Source organism: Marmota marmota, unplaced genomic scaffold (assembly GCF_001458135.2).
Source record: "Marmota marmota marmota unplaced genomic scaffold, marMar, whole genome shotgun sequence".
NCBI lineage: Eukaryota > Metazoa > Chordata > Mammalia > Rodentia > Sciuridae > Marmota > Marmota marmota.
Window position 1 is genome coordinate 34,840,109 of NW_025999949.1, and position 25,234 is coordinate 34,865,342.

Here is a 25,234-nt window from a genome sequence, read left to right on the forward strand (position 1 = left end):
CAAACATCAGTGTGAGATTAGAATTCCACAGGCAGCAGGCTCTCTCCACATCGCTTACTTCTAAATTTCTTATTAAGTTTTGAAATTGTTGAGCAGATTAAAGGATTCCTTTGAAGCTTTTATGCTTAAACTTTGCAGGAAGAAATCCCCTGTCTCTATAACTATCACTGGGACAGATTAGAAATAATTTGGAAGCGAATTGGATTTGCCATTTTGTAAGCTTTTCTTATCTACCAGGGCTAATAGCAGACACTTAACTCCTTACAATAGCCCAGGAGGAGCTGTATTATCTGCTTTTCACAGAATGGAAACTGAGGGCAGATAGGCCAAAAAGCTTATACACAACCGCTCTATAAATATAGTTTGAATCAATAGAGATTTTGTATCCCACAATGTTTAGAAACTTAGGAAATTATATGTAAAGAGACAGCATGGTATTGTGGAAAAAGCACAAGCTTTGGATTCAGACACACCTGGGTCTGAGTTTTAACTTCAACTTAGTAACTGCTTGACCTTGGGCATATTAGTTAATCTCTCTGAGCTACTCAGTAATTTCTACTTGAATAATGCACACTTGCCATCATGAGGAAAGCAACCTGAAAATGCTGCTTGAAAGGTGCTAAATCTCCCAGTGGAACATGAGAGCCTCCTGTATGGCACTTCTCTCTGGCCTCAGCTCCTCAAGGGCGTGCCATCCCTGAGCATGCCAGCATATTGGAGGGTGGCACAGGAATGTACTGGATAGCCAGGTGCCTGTCATACCTATGCCACTAAATTCCTGGGCTGATTCCTATCTATCATGCCCAAGCCACCGTGTCCCTCTAAAATACAGAATGCTGACATGGCCCCTGCCTCGCAGGTTGGTGGTGAGGACTGCGCGGCTGCAGGTAGAGAACTGGGCACAGCACCCTGAGGCCTCCCCCAGCAGCAGACCAGCTTCTTGCTTGTGTGATTCTGCTCCCTGCTGCTGGAGGGAATCTTGTCCTCATGCCCAGGCCCCTGGGTGAGGACCAGAAATGGGCACAGCAATGCAGAGCAGCAAACTGCCTTCACTACGGGTCCTCCTGCAGGAGGTGCCAATTCTACCTCCACCAACATCATTGGCTGGGTCCCTCCTGCCAAGACCTTGCTTCAGACAACACCTCCCCCACCCATGCTGCCCTGCTGGGGCAGCCCTGCAGTGCAGTTCCTTGTGACTAATCCAAGCATCTCTCAGTCAAGCTCCTCCAACAGCCCCATCAGTCAGCGTGCCCTGACACTTTGGCATGAGGACCGTAAACAGCAGCCCCAAAGGCTGGGCCGGAGTACACGCTCACTCGAACTCCAGCAGCAGCAGCTCCAAGTCCTGCAGTTCCCCAACTGCTCGCTCTCCAGGGTGGGCTCTGGGACGATGGCTCCCATTCACACCTTCCTGACAGCCTGCAGTCTCTGCTCAGGCTGGCCTGCCAGTCCCAAGCATCTCAACTTTATAGGGACAGTCAAGCTGTTCCCATGTACTTATAAACCAACAAATGGAAGGCACCACCACAGCCGGGATGAACACCCATGCACAATGATGACGCCATGATGCATTTTCCAATGCTGACCAGTGAGGCAGGAAATGGTCCACTCACCACTGTCCTCCTTCATTCCACCAAAATCCCCTCACATAGAAACAAGGCTTTGCAGCACCAAAAAAAAAAAAAAAAAAAAAAGGTGCCAAGCTTCCTCCAGACCACTTTCCAAAGCATTCCACATGACAGAAAACACAGAAACCACTTCCAGCCACACACGGCCTCTCCTCTTGGAGCAGCACAGCCAGGCTACCCTGGGAAGGCTTTGCAGGCCCCAGGCTGGCAGGCTGTCCTGGGCACACTCACCTTCAGGTGGCTGAGGTCCCCAGTCTTGCTGCCCTCGGGGGCGTTGGAGGGCCTGCTCTCCATTCGGGGACGGACGACTTGTCGGAAAGGACTGGACAGGGGGAAGCCGCTCACACTGCTTCCATCTAGGAAACAAGAACAAACGTCACAAGTCGGACCTGAGCTCAAGCTTGTTTTTGGCTTTTGTTTTTTAATGTAGGGGGTTTTTTGGTTTTTGTTTCTTCAAAAATGCTAACAACAGGAAGAGCACTCTAATTTCTGTCCTTACTATTCTACAAAGTTCCCACTTACTCAGGAGAAAATGCCACAGACTGCACAGGTCTCCAAGGCCATGACAAGGCCCTCTCATTCCAACTACTGAAGAGAGGAGCCCAGCTGAATTGGTGAGATTTTAATTATAGTTTTATTATTTTCAAGACTATAAGGAGACGGACTGGGGTTGTAGCTCTGCGGTAGAACGCTTGCCTAGCAAATGTGAAGCCCTGGGTTCGATCCTCAGCACCACATAAAAAATTAAAAAATTAAATAAAAGCATTGTGTCCATCTACTACTAAAAAAAATATTTTAAAAAATAACATAAAGAGATTATTTTCTAATACATTACTTTCAAGTAGCCAGAGCTCCCTAACAATAACCAGCTGGCAAGGACACCTGTGAGTGCGCCAAGCATGCTAGACTTGTAGCCCAGCAAGGCTCCAAGGACAGACAGCCCAAGGCAGCCTGTGCAGGAGTTGAACATTAACACTAATTCTGACTTAAGAAGCAGGCAAACAGCAGAGATCAAAGAGCATACGGTAGAAAGAGATGGTAAGATGACAATTTTTAAATGTTACTTGTCTTAAACAAACCCCTAAGTAACTTCCTATTAAGAAAGTAAACTTTCTTGGGGCTGGGGTTGTGGCTGAGCGGTAGAGCGCTTGCCTAGCACATGAAGATGCTGGGTTCAATCCTCAGCACCACATAAAAATAAATAAAAGTACTGTGTCCAACTACAACTAAAAAAAAAAAAAAATTTAAAAAGAAAGTAAAGTTTCTATAAGATGAAGGGCATTTACATTTAATTCATATAAAACAGATATTTCCAAATTCCCAATCACTTAGACCCAAGACTTATGCCTAAAATGTATTTGAAAAACTTATAACTAACCAAGCATAACAGAAATGGCTCGTGATTAAAAAAAAAAAAAAAACTTCTCTTAAACATCATTTGCTAATATATATTCCCGTAAGTAATTCAATTTTCAGGATGTCAAACAATATTCATCTGAAGTAAGGAAAATTAAATAACTCTCTGTTTAGAGCCTTCAAATCTTCTAATGCTAAATTACATTTAACAAATTAAAAACAGTCTTTTTGAAAGGTTTATTAGACCTTATATTCAAAATAGAATGCAGAAATCAAACATTGAGCATCCATAAAGAAAATTACAAATTGATCTGTTCCCTCCAGAAGTGCCCATGGAAGATGACCGGGAAGACTGAGTGAGCACGTGAGAAAGTTCAAAGAAAATGTAGCTGCCTCGCAGGCCTTTATTCAAGCATCAAATGTGAGCAACTGTGGCCCATTTGATGTCCCACGGCAGCTCACACTTCAGGAGATCCTACTCCTGAAACCAACAGTTCAGGCAATTCGGACCCACTGGGCACAGAGACCAACTGGAAAACACAGGCAAAGTCATCCTGAAATCTGTCCAAGCAGGAAAGCGCTCACGAGGCAGTGGAGAATCTCAGGGCTAAAGATCTAGCACAAGAGGTGAAAGACCAAGACAAGACCTTGGCAGGGACTTCCCTCTACAGGTATCTGCAAATTCCAGGAGATTAACCAAGAGCCTGAGAGTCTGAGCACAGGTTCTGACATATTCACAGGGCAATCGTGAATTTAAAAAAAAAAAAAAAAACTGTCAATCATGGAGATGAAGGATGGAAAGGGAAGAATGCAGAAGTCCTGCTGGGATCCCAAGAACAGCACACTAAGTGAAGAGCAGACCAGAGACAAGGCAGCTCCCACAGTGCTGCAGCCAGCTCTGACAGCCCTCAGCCCCTGCAACAGGAATTCACAATTCCTGCGCCCAAATGCGTTCCTTGTCACTCCCTGTTCTGCCCCATGTTTTGTCACTTTTGTGGCAACCATCCTTGCTCACCCAGATGTCCCTGAATCTCCATCTCAATCCAGATGCAGCTCTTCCTCAGAGCCTCTCTAGCTGCCCTAACTGAAGCAGGTCCTCCTTCCCCTGCATTCCAGCACCTCTCTGTGCTGAGAGCCACGCCCTGCTGCTCTCTGCTCCACACACAGGCAGGCTGAGCATAGGGAGCCACCTCTAGGGACTCCATCAGCGCTGCAAAAGCACCTTTGGAAAGACAGATCTGCAGTGCCCGGCAGCTGGAAGGGTCTGGAACATGGGCATTTTGCGAAAAAGTTAGATTTACATCAGAAAATTGCCTCCATTTGGGCACAGACCTTGAAATCTCAAAGAAACTCAAATATCTGTCTTCAAGCTCAGAAAAAAACACTAAGAAACCATTCTGTCCTTCTCATACACCAGAATTCTGCTCTCTGATCCAAATGGAGATGGAAGGATGAGGAGCGTGGGAACTGTGAACTGGGCAGGGTCCTGCTCAGGTGCGGGCAGAAGCCAGCATGAGCCTTCAGCCCACAGGAGAGCCACGTGGAGTAGGACAGGGCAGCAAAAGGAGGGTGAGTGATCAGTTAGAAGGATGTGTGACAGGAAACAACTCGCTGGGAATACCGGGGCAGAGCCCCTCCAGCTGGGACAGGGCTGACACTCAATCATTTGGCCACTTTTTCTGCCAACCTGGGATGTCACAAACAGCATAGAGAAGAGGTTGGGCTGCCAACTAATGGGAAAACAGGACCAAGAAAGGTAAAGCAGATGAAGGCACCTGCGGAAGGACCAAAGCATTTGTGGGCTTACCAGAATGGCGGGTGCGTGTGGACGGTATGAGCCCTGTGGAGCAGCAAGAATGAAGTGAGATTTTAGAGAGTTTCAGAGTTACCACTATGGTGCTCCATTTTCCTATTAACAGCACCTCTTGGCAATTCAGAAATACCATTTTGAATGCTGAATTCATAGTTTTCTCTTGAATTCAGCCATGTCACAGCCATGATGACAAGGGAGAAGAATGACAGCTGAAAGCAGGAACACGCAGTGAAAAGAAAATACAGGGTCACAATAAAAGCAGCCACACTGGAAGGGGTGACCACGGGGACAGCTAATGTTGTGTCAACTCAAACAAACTAAGGAAAACCCAAAACTGGCAAGCCCTCACTTCTGGGGGTGTCTGGAGATTGGCATGAATGTGACCTGGCGTGGGCGGCTACCATCCAATCAGCCTGGGGCCTGGGCAGAACAAACAAAGCAGGGGAAAGGAGGTTTCACGCTCTCTCAGAGCTGGGACACTCTTCCTCCTGCCCTTGGAGTTCAGAACCGTGGGCTCTCTGGACTTGGGACTCCAGGACTTGAGCCAGTGGCCCTCTGTGTTCACAGGCCTTTAGCTCTGGATTGGAGTGACCCCATCAGCTTCCAGGGTCCTGAGGTCTTTGAACTTGGGCTGAGTCACACTCCTGCTTCCCGTGTCCAGTGTGCAGATGGCTGCTGGGGGACTCCTCAGCCTCTGGAAATCCTCTCCAGTTCTTCTACTTACATGGTGACTCGGATGCCCTTAGCTTGGCGGCATGGGGCACTAGGTGCCCGGCCTCTCACTCCTCACTCCCTGTGAGGCACACAGCCTCTTAACAACGCCATAGAAGGGAAAGTGGAGGCTCCGAAAAGATGAGGCACCTGCTCAATACTACAGTCTCTCTGAGGCACGGCCAAAACCAGAACTCATGACCGTCGGCTCTGCTATGACACAGCACAACCACCCCAGCACTGAGCACCTGAAGAGCTCCCAGTCCAGGTTGCTCCTCAGTACATCATGGGGTCAGGACTGCACAGTAAACACCCCACCAAGCCTGCTCAGGACCCCGCTATGGCTTGGCAACCATCCACCTGGGGACCGCGTCCATTTTTGCACACTTCCTCAAGAGTCACTAATGAATAAGCATGAGTATACCTTTTTCTCTTTTGTGACAGGTACCTAAATAAATGAGAATAAAATACATTTACAAAGGCAAAAGGAGGCAACAATCTCTCAGTGGGAGTCTGTCAGAGTATGCTGTTCCAGGTAGAATGTACTTCAAAGATGCTTTCTCATTTATTCATGAAATCCATGGGTGCCCAAAAAAGGCCATGTGTCTATCATAAAATAGTCTCAAGAGAACCAAAGCAAAAGAAGCAGTTGGCTAGGAAAATTAGCCTACACTCATCCTGAAGTTCCACAGAGAAAGCAGCATGCTCACTCATTCTCTGGAAACTCTGGAATATGCTTAAGGAAGAAAAAATATTGTCTATAGAAACAGTGGCCCTTAATGGACAGTTCCCATCCCCCAGGGGCAGCCTCACCCAGAGACTCCCTCCTTGTGTTGGGCACATGCTGTGATGGGATCAAACATGGCGTCCTCTGCCCCGCTGCTGGGCGTGAAGGCCAACCACCTGAAGAGATGCAATGTTTTGGGGTTCCCAGCTTGTTCTAAACTCAGATCACGGTGATGCCTGCACATCTCTTGAATACACACACACACACACACACACACACAAACCACTCAGCTGATGGGAGTGAATTCCACTCAATGAAGACATTTTGAAAGTTACAGGACAGTTCGAGTTCCTTAGGATACAAACACATCTCAGGGGTCTGGAGGAGTGGGGAAAGGGGAAATATCCAAATGAACTTCCATCAGACCAAGAGCTAATTTCCCAATGGAAGTCATGAGATGGCACAAATTCATCTTCCAAGTATTTAAGAAAATTGAACTGCTAAGCGAGACTCCTGTGCACAGTGGGACTACTGTGTAAGAGAGATGGAGACCTAGAGACTCTTCAGACAGCACTGAGAGAACTCAACACCAAACACCTTCACCAGGAAGCTCTGGTTCTTCAAGATGAAAGACTTCAAGAACATAATAAATAGTTTCAGAAAGAAGGTCAGACATGTAAACAGAAAAGATAAACACAGAAAATGGCATGTACACATGAGCTTGGGCCAATTCAACACGTTCCCAACACCACTAGCATCTGCAAAGTACAAGGCAACATCACATAAGCAGGAAAAGTTTTGTAAAGGTGTAGCCCTAAAACCTGAGAGCAGACCTCTATCTGGTGTCCCCAATAACAGAGAGAATGTGAAGGTAAGAGTCCATGTGGCCACGTGCATGGATGTCCACCTCCACATGGTGATCTCACAGGGAGTCCAGCCTGCCCCCTCCAAGGGAAAATAAGAAAACTCACTCTGAAGCCAGGCCCTCTCAAAATAGACACAGGGTAAGATGCACTCCAAGAGCCAATTTCCAATTAAGACGGCACTTCTGTTGGACAGTGACCATCTGAGTAAACGGCTGTACAGGAAACCAACCAAAAAGCACATTCAAACCACTCAATAGCCTGTCAGCAGAAGGACAGTACTGGGAATTCCTCCCCTTCTCAGATGATCAAGACAAAATCTGACTCAGTGAGGACTGCACGAGCACTCAGCCGGACTCAGCCAGAGAGGACAGCTGTGGCACAGGCCCAACAAAAGCACTGCTTTCTCTTCTGCAGAAACCTTCAGGGAAGTGGTGGTCTCGAGGTCCACCTGACCAAGAAGGGCAGCTCAAACTGACCCAGGCACTTACAAAAGATGCCCTTTTCTGGTATTTTTACTAAACTGTGTGTGTTGGGGGCAGGAATTCTGCACTTAAAGCTGGCACCCGAGCAATCTCTCAAAGCACCTAGCACATAGCAAATAAGGAAAACAGGATTTGCCCGGTAAATGAATAACCTAATGTCATTTGCTAGTTGCCATGTAATGACAAGTGTCTCCTGACACAAAGGTGACCAGGCACACCTCCTGGGCCATCATTCACAGGGATGGTGATGCCCAGATTCTCCCTGAAGTCATATAATGTGACAGCATAGAACTGTACACATTGATAGAAAAGCACCTAATGAAAAACAGAGGAATGAATGATTTTGTGAATGAATGACCAGGAACCAACTGTGACCATCTTTCTGATAAAGAGAGAAAGGTGGGTCATTTCTAGGCTTCCAATCCAAGGATTCTTTTTTTTAAAAAAAACCACTAATATAGATCTTGTATTTGTGGAATCTGAATGGATTGCTTTGGCAAGTAATGAGCTCCTTGACACTAGAACTGACTGGTCAGGAGGAAGATGACTTCTTGACCAAGAACTTACAGGAAGGAGAACAGGCCCACACCCAAGGTAGACTGGATTGCTTTCATCCTTTTGTCTCCAGCTGAAAGCCACCAGTCATCCACAGCACTGACATCCCTAGCCAGGCCTCTCCCTGCTTATGCAAAGACATGCAGTCAGTCACTGCCTGAGGTCCTGAAGGGTCAAAAGACAAGAGGCCTGAGTTCCAATCCCAGATATGCCCAAGCAACCTGCAGGAGGGAGACCTAGGCGTAGGATGAGGGGCCCGGTTTCACCAACCCTGCCCCTCTGGTCTTGGGATGCAACAGATGCCACTAAGTACAGACAGCAAGTGTTACTGTCTAGGAGTGCTGCCTTCACTGTCTCCATTTCAGCAAAGAACTGAAGAAGAGGAACAGAAATGGCAAGCAAGAAGTAGGCTTACTGCAAGGAGACAGAGACACACAAACAGACTTCTCAGAAGAGAAGGCCCCAGGGCTGGGAGTCTGGTGGGAGAGTTTGGGCCTGTTCTTTTATTGTCTCTGCAATTTCTTCCTTTCCTTATCCCCTTCCTGTCCACACGCTTCTCACTGTATTGATTAGTGCCCCCTCTGTCCACAAATCTGTGTTAGTTTATCTATTGGGTCCCCTAGAAAGGAACATGAGTACAAAAGTGTCTGTCTGACTAGGTCCCCTGCTTGTGTCCTTTAGCACTTTTTTTTAACTACCTTTATTTTATGTATTAACCTACTTATTTTATCATTTTAATGTGGATCGAACCCAGTGCCCCACATGCTAGGTAAGCACTCTACCACTGAGCTACAAACCCAGCCCTCCATGAGCACTTTGGTCAAGCAGGAAGCTGACCTCCTCAGAAGATCCTTTCCATGCCCCTTTGTTCTGGCCCTGCCCCGACCTCCTCACCTGCCATCTTCCCTGACTGCCCACACCCTCCTCGATCTTCCTCACAAGGATCTCAGCAGCACCAACCCTGTTCCTCACACGTTTCCCCTCTGGGTTTCCTTGCTCTCTATCTTGTTTATATGTGTTACTCCATTCTTACTAGAAGAGAAACACAAACAAATGAGCATCAATTCCACAAAATTAATTCAAGATGGCTCATAGGACTAACTGCATCAACTCTCCAAAGGAAGCCGCAGAAATAGCTCAATTAGCATGTGTTATTTTGGGATAAAAATCAGGGAAACAAAACCAGAGCACTGTCAGTTTGAGATTAAAGTCCAATGCTTCTTTCATATGATAATAAAGGGGCACAGTGGTGTCATGCCTAACAGTGACACTTGCTTGCTCTCCTTTTAGAAACCAGAAATTCAAAGGACAGGCTAAATGTTCTCTGCACAGCAGTACTGAGCACTGCTATCCCTAAGAAAGAAAAGTCATTACTTCTTCATTAAGCAATCAGCCAAGAGGATGTGGGGAAAAAAGGTGCACTTATACATTACCAGTGGGACTGAAAATTAGTGCAATCCCTCTTGAAAGCAGTAAGGAGATTCCTCAAAAGACTAGGAATGGAACCACCAGAGGACCCAGCTGTCCCAGTCTTTGGTTTATCTTAAAGATCTAAAATCAGCTTACTATAGGGATGCAACCACTTCAATGTTTATGGCAGCACAATTCACAGTAGCCAACTTACAGCCCAGATGCCCTTCTACAGATGAACGGGTCAAGAAAATGTGGTGTATCTACACAATGGAGTTCTCCTCAGCCAGAAAGAAGAAGAAAACAATGTTATTTGCCAATAAATGTGTGGCACCAGAGAAAGCACATAGTTCAAGAGAACATCATGCTTAGTGAAATAAGAGAGGCCCCCAAAATAAAGCATCAAAAGTTTTCTCTCATATGTAGAAGCTCAAGCAAAAGAAGGCGGGGTGGGGGTGTCTGGATATCACAAAGATAAAAGGAAGATCACTGGAGTAGGAGACCTATAAGGAAGGAGAAGGAAGGGAAGCAGGAGAAAATAAGTTCTAGGCTGGGGCTGGGGTTCAGTGGCAAAGTGCTTGCCTAGCCTGCAGGAGGCACTGGGTTCGATCCTCACCACAACATTAAAAAAATAAAATAAAATAAAGGCATTCTATCTATCTACAACTACAAAAAAAAGAAGAAGAAAAGAAAAGAAGTACTAAATTTAACAAGATCGTGTTATATGCATATATAAATGTACTAAAGGGAATTTCACTTTCATGTATGTACAGAAAGCACTACTCAGAAGTCAATAAATAAAGGAACCCTGTTGAGTCCTGCCCCTCCTGTACTGCTCACCCCACCTTCGGCTCGGCCCTGTGCTCAGCCCAGCGTCACATGCCTCACAGCCAGCACTGGGCGCTCACTTGGGCAGCTGTTTCTCTCTCCCAGGAGCCTTGTGTGATCTAATTGATACAGGAGCCACCAGAGAAATGCATTAAAACTTAGAGTAATTAAAATCACATAAAATTAATGATCAGTGTATTAGAAGCACCATCCACATCTCAAGTGCCAAGGTCACATGTAGCCAGTCACATTCTGCACTGGTCATTAGTGGTCATTCCTGCAGTCAAGGGAGCTCCATGGGAGGGCACTGCATAGGCAGGATACTGGGCTTGGGGACCAGTGACTCACTGTGCTCCTCAGCACAATTCCAAGAGCAGCGGAGCACAGGGAACAAGACTGCTTAATTTGCTGAATTAGCCTGCTTTCTAAAACCCACACAAAAGGGGAGGAGACTATGCTAAATCCTTTTCCAGATTGGAAGAGAACACAAATAATTATTAACTTAAAACTTCAGGATGCAGGCTAGGGTACAGCTCAGTAGTAGGGCACTTGCCTATCAGATGCATGGACCAGGAGCGCAGCACCTGGGGAGTCTGGCAGCACCGGGCAGTGGTGATGAGCTGAGGGAGGACAGCTCACACACATGGTTGGGGAGGAGAGAGGAGGAGGAGGAGAAGAGCCACTTTTAACACCACTTAGCTGTAAATATTGTAAAAAATGTTTATAATATAACTAAAATATCTAGAAATAAACCTGGTAAAGTACTATAAAACCTTTATAGAGACAATAGAAAATACTGAAAGACAAATAAGGGACATACAATATTCATAGATAGGAAGACCGTGTATCATGAAAATGTCATTTTTCATGACCAAATGTCCAAAAACTCAACTATTGATTCCATGCAGTCCAAAATAATACTCTAATAGACCACTTTGACAAACTGATTCTGAAACTCTTAAGGAAAATCAAAGAGCAAAGAATATCCAGAAGGTACCACATCAATCACCTAGTCAGGAGACTTGCCCTAACAGACTTCAGAGCTCATCATCACAGGGAATGGGGACTAAATGGCCCCTGGCCCTGCTGGCAGAAGTCCAGGGATGTGAGAATGAGTAAGAGGAAGACAGTCTCCACCAGGGGTTCCCAAACTGTACTGTGCTGCGTTAGAATCCTTTGGGATACTGAAAGCAAATTAAATCACAATGTCTATGCTGGGAGCCAGGCAAGCATTGTGAAGACCCCAGCTGATCCCAGTATCCAGAAAGGTAAGAGTGCCTACAGTCTACACCCGCAGTAAACGAGAGGGAGTGGTGAAGCATTGATTCAGTTCTTCTGGAAGATACAAAGAATGAGGGAAGGGCGGGACAACGAGGCCAAATGGTCGGGAGAGAGACCATGTGAGCCACATGAGAGACTCTGTCCTGAGAGCAGTGGAGACCCATGGCAAGGGCTAGAAAGAGGGGCCGAATCAGATTCCACCTCAGGAGAGGCTGGGGGTGCTCAGTGGTAGGCAGAGCACTGGCCTAGCATGTGCCAGGCACTGGCTTCATCCTCAGCACCACATAAAGATAAAGTAAATAAATATAAGGTATTATGTCCATCTACAACTGAAAAAAAATCTTAAAAAAAAAAGAAATACGACCGTGGCCACCGTACTGAAGACAGTGGCAAGAGTAAAGGCAGCAGCTGGAAGTAGTCAGACAATGGCCACAGGAAGCTGAGCTGCAGTCAGAGCAGAGGCAGCAGGTACAGGGAGAAGGGCGGCGGTCCCCGGAAAGCAGAAGGGCCCACCTCGGTGCAATCTGAACCGAGCCGTCGGGGAGCTGACCTGCACTGGTGCCCAGGCTTCACCCCCTCCTCTCTGGATACAAGGCTCTCAAATCCTTGCTCCCCAACACCTCCCTAATCACCTCATGACGAGCACCACCAGCTTAATTGGAAAGGGCTACAGTAAGAACAGCAAGATGAATGGCCAAAGGACTTCCGCCCTGGCCGCCTGCAAGAGGACCACCCGTTGCCGATGAATGACAAACACCTGGATCTCCACGCCACCCTGATGGGTAGGAGGTTATTCTGCAACTCAAATTTAAATCAAAAGGCTGAGTCAAGGGGCGGGGGTTGTTGTGGCTCAGCAATAGAGCGTTCACCTAGCATGTGTGAGGCCCTGGGTTTGATCCTCAGCACTACATAAAAATAGATAAAATAAAGGTATTGTGTACAACTACAACTAAAAAAATAAATTTTTTTTTTAAAAAAGGCTGAGTCACCCTTCCCAGCTGAAGGGCAAATGGTGCGTAGGGGATAAGTGCACTTCACAGGTCACTAACAGGAGTCTTGGGCAGGAATCCAGCTTGGGGTGCCGTGAGGCTCTGTATCTATGCAAGGCCAGTGCTCAGAGATGTGCCCCAAGAGCAGCAGGGTGGCAGGAACAGGGTGGCAGAAGCAGGCTGACCTTTCCCTTGGCCGAAGGCTGGGAGGTGGCCCGGCTAAACACAACGGCAGGCAGGCCGTCCCGTGCCCACTGGCTTCTCCTCCAGAGCAAGCAGATACCCCTCATCACAACACACCCGCACCTGATGTGGCCAGCAGCCCACTCGGTGCGAAAACGACGGCAGGTCTGGACTAAAGTGTAAGATGTCAGCTTCGATTTCAGCTTGAGGTTGAGAGCGTGGACAGAGGCACTGGTCCCACCCTCGTGATGACAACAGACAGGATGAACTAGAGATCCACTTTCCCCGACGGCTCGGGGGAAGAGGGCACGGGGAAAATAGCCTGAACTTCAAGAGGGACGTCTGCAGGGGGCAGGCCTGGCCCCACCTCTGTGGGGTGGCTCAGTGGCCTACCACTGGAGCCCAGCATGGCTGCCAGAGCGTGAAGACCAGGTGAAGACCTGGGGCGGGAGGCAACCTGCGCCCGCACAGGCTCTGGGCAAGGAGCTCGTGGGCAGCAGAGGGAGGCCCTCAGAGCGCCACTCCTAGCCCTGGCTGGGGTGGCAGGAGCAAAGCACCAGGAAGTGGGAGGGAAAATGGAAACCCAGCAGGGAGGGAAAGCCACCCGTGTCTTCCCCCAGGTCCCCTGAGGGGCAGGGGTTCAGAACCTAGGTGGCAAACAAAAATCTTCAGAGACAGAGCCAGAATGAGGTCAAGAAGACTTGGGATGGGGGTCCCTAATGAAAAGAGAAAATGGAAGGTGCTCCACACGATGCTGACGGAAGTACCAAAGGCCCAAGAGACGCAGGAGCAAGGAAGCCTCCTCGCCCATGCTGGCCTGCCCTCAAGACCTCCCAGCAGAAGCAGCGAGACCGCGTGCAGACAAGCACCGGAGTGGTCACTGAGCTGGCACAGCGGGTGCAGAGGCCAGGCCGAAGACAGCACAGTGCGACCCCTCTCCTGCTGCAGGGCAGGGCCACTGTCTGAGCAGCAGCCAGGCATGGTGAGCACCCAGGGACTAGTCATTCTTTCTGTCCCTACACTCTCTGGCCTCAGGATAAAACCCAAGTCTCAAAAATATCCCTAGCCACCTTCAAAAAACACGTCTGTGAAAGACTCAGGCATCTAGGAACCACAAAGAAAAAGAGAAATCATGGCATTAAAATTCTAGTCACGTTCGTCTTTGGCTTCTGGATAATTCAGGATGAGTCACTGTTCTTTAAAAAGTAAGAATGAGAATTCCAGAACTTAATGTTTCTTTTCAAGGGGGGGCAGCAGACTAGGACAGAGACACAGAACAAGCGCCCCAATTTCAGAGGAGAGTCGGGGCAAGGACGGTTATCAAAGTGAAGACAGCGTATTGGACAGTGACTCAAGTCGGATCCATCCCTGGCTGCAGTAGTAAATAGCAGCTTCTGTGGGCTTTAAGTTGTGAAGAAACAACATACAATGAAAGGCCACACGTAACTGATTCTCGAAGTGGCCTCCAGTTGTGGAGCAAGAACCAACCTGGCTGGACCTTCAGCAGGTGGTCTGTCCTTTGACAAAACGAGGCAGCAGGGAGGCAGTGTGGACAAACTAGAGTGATAATCCAAGGTGCCACGGTGACACACAGGAAAGAGCCACCTTTGCCAGCAGGGAACGCTAGGGACAAGACCTTCAAAAGCTTAAAAGAGGAGGTGACAAGCTGCTGTGTGCAATGAACGTGCCTGTCATCCCAGCTATGTAGGAGGCTGAGGCAGGAGGACAGCAAGTTGGAGGCCAGACTGGGCAATGCAGAGAGACACTGTCTCTACATGAGAAATAAAAAAGGCCAGGGGTGTAGCTCAGTGGGAGAGTGCTCCTGAGTTCAACTCCCAATACCAGACAAATAAGCAAATAACCAAGAGGGGGCTGAAGTTGGGCTCAGCAGGCGGAGGCCAGATGGCATTCCAAGGCCAGGAGGGTTTGCAGGTGTGGCACAGCACTAGACAAGCAAAGCAGGGTTTCAGAGCAGCTGCAGCGTGGCCTGAAAGGGTCCCAGCAAGAGGGAGAGGGACAGAGGGACAGCAAGAGCAAGGAGAGAGGCTGCAACCAGCCTGCATGGCCTAGTTTTTGAGGAAAAGCTAGGATATAACAGAAGGTGGATTTGAGAGGCAAGGCTGTGACCCAGAGGAGTTCCTGTGACTATTCAAGTAAAAGGTGTTCACAGCGCATCCACAGCAATGAGGAGAGCACACGAGACTTCAAGAGAAAAGAAAGGTCAGACACGTCTTCCAGGACAACTGGACGGAAATGTAATGCAGTCCTCATGGAGAAGAGGCCAAGAGGACCTCCATCTATCCGTGGAAAGAAACCGTCTGCCAGGAAAGGGGCAGGGTGGGAGCGGCCTGAGAAGGTGGAACACGCTGCTCCGTGAGTTCTGTGTGAGCAAACGCGTGTGGAAGAGCAGGAGGTCCAAGAGGCTACTGAATGCCCACTTGCCCCAGCAGCATGGCGACTCCAGAGAGTACACTCGTGACTGGCAGAGTTACCACCTTCCCAAGACACACAGGGCAGACAAGTCACAGCACAGGCTCACCCCCTCTCCACCCATGGTGCGAGGTGCCCACAGGTACCAGGTCACAGCCCCCCTGAAAGCGAGGGCCCTGCATACCCAGGAAGCTCTAACAGGCACAGCAGACAGAGGCTGTAGCGGACTGTCACTCCCTGCGGGAAGGAAGCAGTGGGGGACATTAAGACCCCCTGGTGTGGGGGGTGCTGGCACTACACACAGAAACTCAGCATTCCTTTTCCTTCCTAGGACTCAGCCTCCTGCTCTATAAAACAAACTGATTACACGGGATGCCGTCTTCAGTCCGCCCGGGTCTGCCAGGCTTGAGGACCACTCCTTCCCATACTGAAATTGAAATGCCACATCTAATTATCGGGTCCAACAGAAACTGTCTGCAGGGAAAGCTGACATTTCTCTTATGAAACTGAGAGCCAAAAAGTACAGAGAAAAGGAAAATCAAATTAAATAATGAATTAATTGGAAAGGAAACCAAAGCAGGCAACATTCCCATCCCGCTGTCAGGGACAACAGACCCTGAAGGCCATTCTCATCCAAAGCATCAATCCCAATGAGATCAAAACACAGCGCATCGATCCCCTGAAAGCTCCCTGTGCACAGACACGACCCTCGGACGCAGACGGCCACGGGCAGCATGGCTGGGTCTTTCAGACGACGCCTTGATGAAAGATTTCTCGGGTAAAAATAACTTTTCAATTTGATCAGATGAGAAAGCGTCTGTGAGGCAAAAGCCAAGATGTTTCTAACTTTTCTTTGAGAAACATTTTATGGTGAAACATAACACAGACAAAACTGCATATAATAAGTGTGTGACTTAATGAATTCTTAAGAAGCAAACAGTCCGGAAACCACCACCCAGGTCAAGAAACAGAATTTCACCAGACACCCAGAGGCTCTGTGCCTTATCCCACCCTACCTTCCTGCCTCCCCGTGGCCAGCCCCTGTCTCCTGGGCAGCCACTCCCTCCTTTGGGGGGAGCGTAAAAACCATGCATAACACAGGCGTTCTCAGGAGTTAACCCAGGAGTGCGGCTCAGCAGCATAAAGCATGTTCATGATGTCGTCCCACCATCACCACCCCGTCTCCAGCACCTCCTTCCTCCTCCCCACTTATCATTTACTCTTTGTCTGACGTCAGGGTTTCCACAAGTCTGCACTGCAGCTGCACCCCCATAGTGTGACTTATCAAGTGTCCCTGTTCCCCAGGTGCTGTAAGCCACACTCAGAGCCAGAGCACATGCAGCCTCAGGTGGGGCCTGGGGCTCAGGAGGTGCTGTCCCACCAGCAGGAGGGCGTACTGCAAAGCACCTCTTAGTTCCTGAGGGTGCTCATGGCCTCAAGCCACCCTCCACTAGGGAGGACAAAACATGCCCTTCTGCTTCCCTCGCCCCTTCTCCACTAGTTACCTGGAGAACTTCTGTTAGGAGAAAACCCCTCACCGACTATTAGATTGTCCAGTGTCAGACTGTACAAAAAGTAGAATAAATGCTCATTACTTATCACTTTCAAAATAATAAATTGGTTCCCCACCACATTCCAAAGGTGAAGCACTCTTTTTAGTAGCACTAAGAACTCAAGGGCTGAAACACAGTTATTCTTCTTATTGACACTTAAACTGCCAGTGGCAGCCTCTTCAGACAGGGTCCTTCCAAACCTCCTCGGTTCTCTCCAGTTACCCCCCTGCTGCAGGCTGCACCAACAGGTGTTCCCAGACAATCTCACTGCTCTAATTCCTGCTCCAGACCTGGAGTCAACCAATCCTGCAAGAAGGACTGGTCCCTCTGAGCAGGAAAGAAGGCTTCACCATGAGCTGTGCTGCACCACCTCCAGCTCTGGTGGGAAACAAGACTTGGAGACTGGCTGGCTGGCTGACAGACTGACTGGTTCTTAAACATCTTGTGACTGCTTGCTGATATTTTTAATGGAAACTCTAGGACACACAATCTTCACTTGACCTCCTATCTTACTTAGATCAGCTACCTCCTGTCTTCCACATAAGAAGCCTAGTTCAGCCAGGCACAGTGGCACATGCCTATAATCCCAGCATCTGGGGAGGTTGAGGCAGGAGGATCACGAGTTCAAAGCCAGCCTCAGCCAAAGTGAGGCGCTAAGCAATTCAATGAGACCCTGTCTCTAAATAAAATACAAAACAGAGCTGGAGATGCGGTTCAGTGGCTGAGTGCCCCTGAGTTCAATCCCCAGTACCAAAACACAAAAGAAGGCTAGTTCAATCCATGATAGGATTAGCTTATCACCAAATGAGTCATTCATATGTTAATTCATATTAACACACTCTTTCACCACATTGACACCAAAGCTGACGATATCTCAACCAAAACAGCCACAGATGATGGTCCCTCGCTCCCTTCCAATCTGAGGCACCACAGGGGCAGATGGCCAGGACATGGCACTGTCCCGCTGACGTCACTGGGTGTCAGCACACAACTGCCGTGTGTGTGATGCTCACCACAGTCCTCAGCGCAATGTCTCTCCAGCTGTTCTGGAAGCCCTTTCCTAGTAGATCCCTGAGAAGGTACCACAAGAGCATAATCTTTGTGTCCTCACGTTGACAGCCACTCGTCTGGGTCCCTGACACCTGGAAGCGCACACAGCTGAGCCTAAGGACTTCGGGCTTACATCTTCATCCCATGAGCATCTCACACATACTGTTCTACAGCCTGAAATAATTTGCTATTTTGATCTGAACACCCAAAAGAAAGACGGATTTTCCAAATCTAACTTTTTTTTTTTTTTTAGTACCAGGGATTGAACTCAGGGGCACTTGACCACCGACCCACACCCCCAACCCTATTTTGTATTTTATTTAGAAACAGGGTCTCACTGAGCTGCTTAAGGCCTCACTTTTTCTAAGGCTGCTTTGAACTCATGATCCTCCTGCCTTGGCCCCCTGAGCCGCTGGAATTACAGGCATGCACCACCGCGCCCAGACCCAACTCTAACAATTTTATTAGAAGATGTCTTGGTCTTTCTGGGTCAGTGTTTTCATGTACACAATGTGCCACTCAATAGTTTCAAGGTTGTTTTTCTTTTTTTTTTTTAGGAAGTTTTTTTTTTTAATTTGTTATATGACAACAGAATGCATTACAATTCATATTACACATATAGAGCACAAGTTCTCATATCTCTGTTTATACACAAAGTAGAGTCACATCCTGTGTGTCTTCATACATGTACTTACTGTAATGATGACCATCACGTTTTTCCACCATCTTTCTTACCCCTATGCCTCCTCCATTCGCCTCCCTCCCCTTTTCCCCTTTGCCCTATCTAGAGTTCATCTAATCTTCCCACCACTACCACCACCACCACCCCCTGTCCACAGCATATTATGAATCAGCATCCTTAAGTCAGAGAAATCATTCGGCATTTGGTTTTTGGGGATTGGCTAATTTCACTTAGAATTATATTCTCCAACTCCATCCATTTACCCGCAAATGCCATGATTTTATTCTCTTTTACTGCTGAGTAATATTCCATTGTGTATATATACCACATTTTCTTTATCCATTCATCTACTGAAGGTTGGTTCCACAGTTTAGCTATTGTGAATTGTGCTGCTATAAACATTGATGTGGCTGTGTCCCTGTAGTATGCTGTTTTTAAGTCCTTTGGGTATAGTCCAAGGAGAGGGATAGCTGGGCCAAAAGGTGGTTCCATTTCCAGTTTTCCAAGGAATCTCCATACTGCTTTCCATATTGGCTGCACCAATTTGCAGTCCCACCAGCAATGTATGAGTGTGCCTTTTCCCCCACATCCTCGCCAACACTTGTGGTGTTTGTGGTCTTAATAGCTGCCATTCTGACTGGAGTGAGATGAAATCTTAGAGGAGTTTTGATTTGCATTTCCCTAATTGCTAGAGATGCTGAACATTTTTTCATATATTTGTTGATTGTGTATATCTTCTTCTGAGAAGTGTCTATTCAATTCCTTGGACCATTTATTGATTGGGTTATTTGGGGTTTTTTGGTGTTAAGATTTTTGAGTTCTTTATAGATCCTGGAGATTAGTGCTCGATCTGACGGGCATATGGTAAGAATTTGTTCCCAATTAGTAGGCTCTCTATTCACCTCAATGATTGTTTCTTTTGTTAAAACGAAGCTTTATAGTTTGAATCCACCCCATTTATTGATTCTTACTATTAATTCTTGCACTATAGGAGTCTTTTTAAGGAAGTTGGGGCCTAATCCAACATGATGGAGATTTGGGCCTACTTTTTCTTGTAATAGACGCAGTGTCTCTGGTTTAATTCCTATGTCCTTGATCCACTTTGAGATGAGTTTTGTGCATGGTGAGAGATAGGGATTTAATTTCATTTTGTTGCATATGGATTTCCAATTTTCCCAGCACCCTTTGTTGAAGAGGCTATCTTTTCTCCAATGTAGATTTTTGGCACCTTTGTCAAATATAAGATAACTATAACTGTGTGGGTTAGCCTCTGTGTCCTCTATTCTGTACCATTGGTCCACTAGTCTATTTTGGTGCCAAAACCATGCTGTTTTTGTTACTATTGCTCTGTAGTATAGTTTATGTCTGGTATAGTGATGTCACCTGCTTCACTCTTCTTGCTAAGAATTGCTTTAGCTATTCTGGGTCTCTTATTTTTCCAGATGAATTTCATGACTGCTTTTTCTACTTCTGTGAGGAATTTCATTGGGATTTTGATTGGAATTGCATTAAATTTGTATAGTGCCTTTGGTAGTATGGTCATTTTGACAGCATTAATTCTGTCTATCCAAGAACAAGGTAGATCTTTCCATCTTCTAAGGTCTTCTTTAATTTTTTTCTTTAGTGTTCTGTAGTTTTCATTGTAGGGATCTTTTACCTCTTTTGTTAAGTTGATTTCCAAGTATTTTTTTTATGCCATTGTAAATGGGGTAGTTTTCCTCATTTGCCTTTCAGAGGATTTGTCACTGATGTACAGAAATGCCTTTGATTTATGGGTGTTGATTTTGTATCCTACTACTTTGCTGAATTTACTAGTTCTAGAAGTTTTCTGGTAGAATTCTTTGGTTCTTCTAGGTATAGAATCACATCGTCGGCAAATAGTGCTAATTTGAGTTCTTCTTTTCCTATCCGTATCCCTTTAATTTCTTTCATCTGTCTAATTGCTCTGGCCAGTGTTTCAAGAACTATGTTAAATAGAAGTGGTGACAGAGGGCATCCCTGTCTTGTTCCAGTTTTTAGAGGGAATGCTTTCAATTTTTCTCCATTTAGAATGATGCTGGCCTGGGGCTTAGCGTAGGGAGCTTTTACGATGTTGAGGTATGTCCCTGTTAGCCTGGTTTTTCTAGTGTTCTGAACATGAACGGTGCTCTGTTTTGTTGAATGCTTTTTCTGCATAATGCGGCAGATCTGGGATGAAGGAAGTTTTCTTGAATCACAGATTCTAGAATGTCAGGGTTCTCTTGTTACTGTTCCCTTCTGTGGTGTCCCAGGGCTATGAGCACACGCCTGTGGCCTGCTCTCCTGGTGTGCTGCTGTGCCACTGTGTTCATTATGATTTCAATGTAACTTCCTGAGGTTGGACCTGGGCCCTCTCCTACTAAGACCATCTTCACAGGAAACCAGTTTATGTGAACTTCTAGGAGAGGGGATGAGGGTTGGCTGTTCTGACTCTGTGCTTCTGCACCCGGGATGGTTCCCCACGCGGCCCAGCACCGTGCTCCTCCTGGTGTGCAGCCATGGTCCCCACGCGGCCCAGCACCATGCTCCTCCTAGTGTGCAGCCGTGGTCCCCACGCGGCCCAGCACCGTGCTCCTCCTGGTGTGCAGCTGCGCCTTCCTTTGCTCTGCACTCCCAAGTCCACTCCTGGTAGCTGCCCACAGTGGTCCTCCCTCTAGAACAGTTCTTTATCATCAGCTGAAATGTGCAAGATGCCCCCAGCTCCTCAGCTGCTGCTCTCGACCACACTGAACTGCCCAGTGAGGACCCACTGGCTGTCGGGGATCCCTAGTCTGTCACAGTGACTTTCCCTGTCTCCTCTGCATGCTGCTGAGGCCATGTAGCTTATATTCTGAAGACCATGGCAATACCCTCGTGTCTGGCTTAGCTGTACATTTTGCCTACAGGAGTAGATTTTCCTGAGTTGCCCAGGCTGACTTCCTGGATATTTCAAAGATAGACAAGGCCTATGAAAGTTTCTCACCATCTCCCAAGATTTCTAGTCTTAAATATAAAATTCCAAGAAATCAAGATTCCTGCATATTGTAATGATAAGAAAACATACACCTTCTTCTAAGTGAAAGGTTGATTTGTCTTACCCTAGAGGAAGACAGATGCTGCCCCAAAAATTGGAAGATCCAGGAAAACATTTGCTTGCTAAGAATCACTTAGAAATCAAACATAATAAATCAAAGCAGTGCTCTACAAAGGCATCTTTTCTCCTTTTTTATTTTGAAAATATCAAACCTACAGAAAAGTTACAAGAATAGAAATGGACGCCCATATGCCCTTCATCTAAAAGTCATCTAAAGTTTTAATAACTTGACACATTTATTCTATTTCTCTCTACATTCACATTCTCAGACTCCCCAACCATATCAAAGACAGTGCAGGCATAATTATCTTTCATACTTGAGTACTTCTGAATGAATTTCCTAAGAATAAAAACATTCTGCTATAATTTTAATTTCATTGTTATAATAACATTATCTAATGTATAGCACATATTCAGTTTTCCCAATCGTTCCAAAAATGTCTTTAGCTTTTCAATCCAGGATATAATTAAGGACTATGCAGAGCATCTGATGGTCATATTTCTTCAATCTCCTTTAGTTAGAACAGTCCTCCCACTTGTTTTACAAAGTGGGAATTGTAACATTGACATTTACTTCATAGAGTTGTCGGGAAGATTAAATAAAAATAATACAAATAAGTGGCCAGCCCACCTGCATACACACTATCTGAAAATGCTCAACAAATACTAATTCCCTCCCATCTGCTGAAAGCACACACTGAAGCCAGTATCCTAGTTTTATGTGACAGCTCTACTTATTGCAATACATCTTTAAAGTGGCATCTAATTTTAATAATCATACTTAATATGTTCACACCTGAAAACTTGGGTCTTTTTCAATGCTTCTGAGATGGTCAGACTGAGAGCCACAGAGGGGTCATCTCCCAGCTTCAGGAGGCCACAGTGAGCCCCTGCCACTGAATATTCAGACTGAACTAGGAGTAACAAGGCACCATCCAGGGACCACACTCTCTATGGGTTCTTGTGTCCAACTTCTTCCCCTATAAAATTTGCCCATTAAGATTATCTGTTTACATAGCAAATTGTACTGCAAGCTACAACTGGCCAAAGCTTCTGCTAAACTCTAGTGATAAAGAGGGCATCCAATGACCATGTTCTGTTTCACGTGACTAACTGACCAGGAATTTGACCTGCCTTCCATCTCAAGCCATTTAATAACCATAATTCTGGTTCTGGTTTGGTTTTATCTTAAAATTTAGAAGAAGGCATTGCCTGACTACAAATCCTAAATTGCAACCTCACTCTCAACTTAGAAGAGCAGAGACTACTCTCTGCCAAAGGCAGAAAGAAATACAGAAACATAATAAACAAGGCAGCACTGGGCATGTACATTCAAACGGCCAACCCAACACAAACAGCTGAGGTCTCCACCTGAGGCCTTCTAGATCCTTCCTCAAGAATAACATGACGCAGGCAGCCTGGAGTGGAGGCCCGGTCCCCAGCCTCTGACTGCTCACATGCCAGAAGTCCCAGCCAGAACTCTACTTCCCAAGAGCACCGGGGATGATGCCCTAGCATCTGCAGGAGAGGTGTCTGGATAGGTTCCCAGGCCTGGACACCATCTATGCTGCCATACTCCCTTCTTGGGACAAAGAAGTCCGAACCCAGGCAACCCTCTGTCCACTGACAGAAGACTGCAGCTCAGTGGCAAAGGGCAGTTTACAAATGGGGGCTGAGGGCATCTGCTTCATCTGATATCTTTAAGTGCTGATATAATGTTCAATCCACATGAGTTTTTCAGTTTCTAACATGTTGCAACACTAAACTTTTTTCCTACCTTTACTATATTGTAAAATTAATATTTCATTAAGAACTAGCATTTTATGCAGATTGCACAATGGTTCTTAAACACTGCAGAGAATACAGAAGGTGACTTCTATGAGGGGTATATGGACTGGATTATGTAATGAAGTCCTGGCCCGCAGTGGGATGGCATCAGGAGGTGGGCAATCAGGAAGCAGGTAGGACAAAGTTTTGAGTACCACCTCCTGATGATAGCCTCCTCCTGTAAGAAGAGAGGGGGCAGCAGAGCTCCCACACTGCACTGCATGAGGTCACAGCAAGAAGATGGCCATCTGCAGACCAGGGGAGAGCCCCTGCCGTTAACCAGACCTGCCAGCACCCTGACCATGGACTTCCAAGCTTCCACACACATAAGACGTCAGCATGCCGCTCAGTCCAGTAGGCTGTGGTGTCTTGTTGCAGGAGCACAAGCTAAGACAGAGCAGCTTGCTGGATCTTGACATAGCCACACTATAGGGAACCAGCACAGGAGTTTACTGCCATATATCTGCACAGGAAGCCAAAACTTTCAATAACTCCCTGAAGAGATCTTTTGCGGGGAAATCCTCACCAGAACGAACAGGAATACAACGTGGAACCCCCCACTGAGGGGAGAAGCAGCGAAAGAAGCCTCACTTGTGACCTGCTCTGCAAATGCGGACACCCTTAGAACCTATCTAGGTGCGGTGACAGAGGACAGTCGGGATCCTTTTCCCTACTCTAAAGCAAGGAGACAGGTAGGAAAGAACCAATCAACGAGGCACTTCCAGGAAGAGCACTAGAAGTGGGCAGGTGAAGAACAGAGCAGCAGGGACGCAGCGGGACAGACTTCTGCCGCGAGTGGTCAAGGTGGCTTCACCCCAAGGGGAGGTTTAGACTAGGGGCTGCAGAATGAGGAGCAGGCCATGCAGGCTGTGCAGCAGGGCCATCAGGTGAGGAAAGGGCAAGTGCGAAGGCCCCAGCAGAAATGGCAGGGTGCACTTCTGCAACAAGGTCACCCCAAAGCCAGAGACTCCCAGAGGGAAAGAGTATGGAAGGGAATTTCCCGTCACATGAAAACAAAACCCACAGCTGGTCGTGCAGTGTCTTGCATTCACTGAACAGCACTGTTTCCCCACATGCAAGATGCTGGGACAGACTGGCTGGGAAAGAGAAGCCCAGGCCGCTGGATCTGCTGCCCCTAGGGCTGCAGAGCTAATTCTTTTCATGTCACCCAGGAAGCTTCCTGGCCCAGGCCCCAGACAAACATCATCAACCCACAGGGATCTTCCAGAAGAAGCACACTCGTGAGTCTAGGTGTTCCAAGGACTCGTTCACACAGCTAACACTTGCAAACTCACCGTGTTCCAGGTGGTGTGCAAGTCCACATGATCACCCAGAAATGGGGCTAACATCCTTTCTTAAATTGGAGATTAGGGTATAGAGAAGTTAAGCTACCCGAAGTCACATACTCAGTAAGTTCTAGAGACAGAATCCACTGGCTGTCTCCAAGAACAGCCACGTTACAGACTGAAAGTTTGCGTCTCCCTCCAAAACTCAAATGTTGAAGCCCCAGCTCTCAACCTAACTTTATCTTGTGACAGGGCCTGTGAGGTGACAGGAATGGGGCCCTAATGTAATAGGCTGGGGCCCTTTTAAGACGAGAAACGGGTACCAGAGAAATAATCTCCCTACCCTCCATGAGAGGTAACAACGAGAAGATAATACCTGCCATTCAGAAGGAAGACCCTCACCAGAAACCCACCATGCACCATGATCTCAGACCTTTGGCCCCAGACTATAAGAAATAAACTTCTATTGTTTAAGCCATGCAGTCT

The 25,234-nt window shown here is 47.0% G+C and overlaps 1 protein-coding gene across 4 annotated transcripts in view; it reads right to left on the reverse strand.

Moving 5' to 3' along the window:
- Trappc9 (trafficking protein particle complex subunit 9) overlaps nt 1–25,234 on the reverse strand; it is a 501,039-nt gene that overhangs the window by 352,517 nt on the left and 123,288 nt on the right. For all 4 annotated transcript variants that reach the window (XM_048802178.1, XM_048802177.1, XM_048802179.1 and 1 more), the window contains one exon: nt 1,860–1,984. In XM_048802178.1, the coding sequence (XP_048658135.1) occupies nt 1,860–1,984 (125 nt within the window). The remainder of the gene's footprint in view (nt 1–1,859; nt 1,985–25,234) is intronic.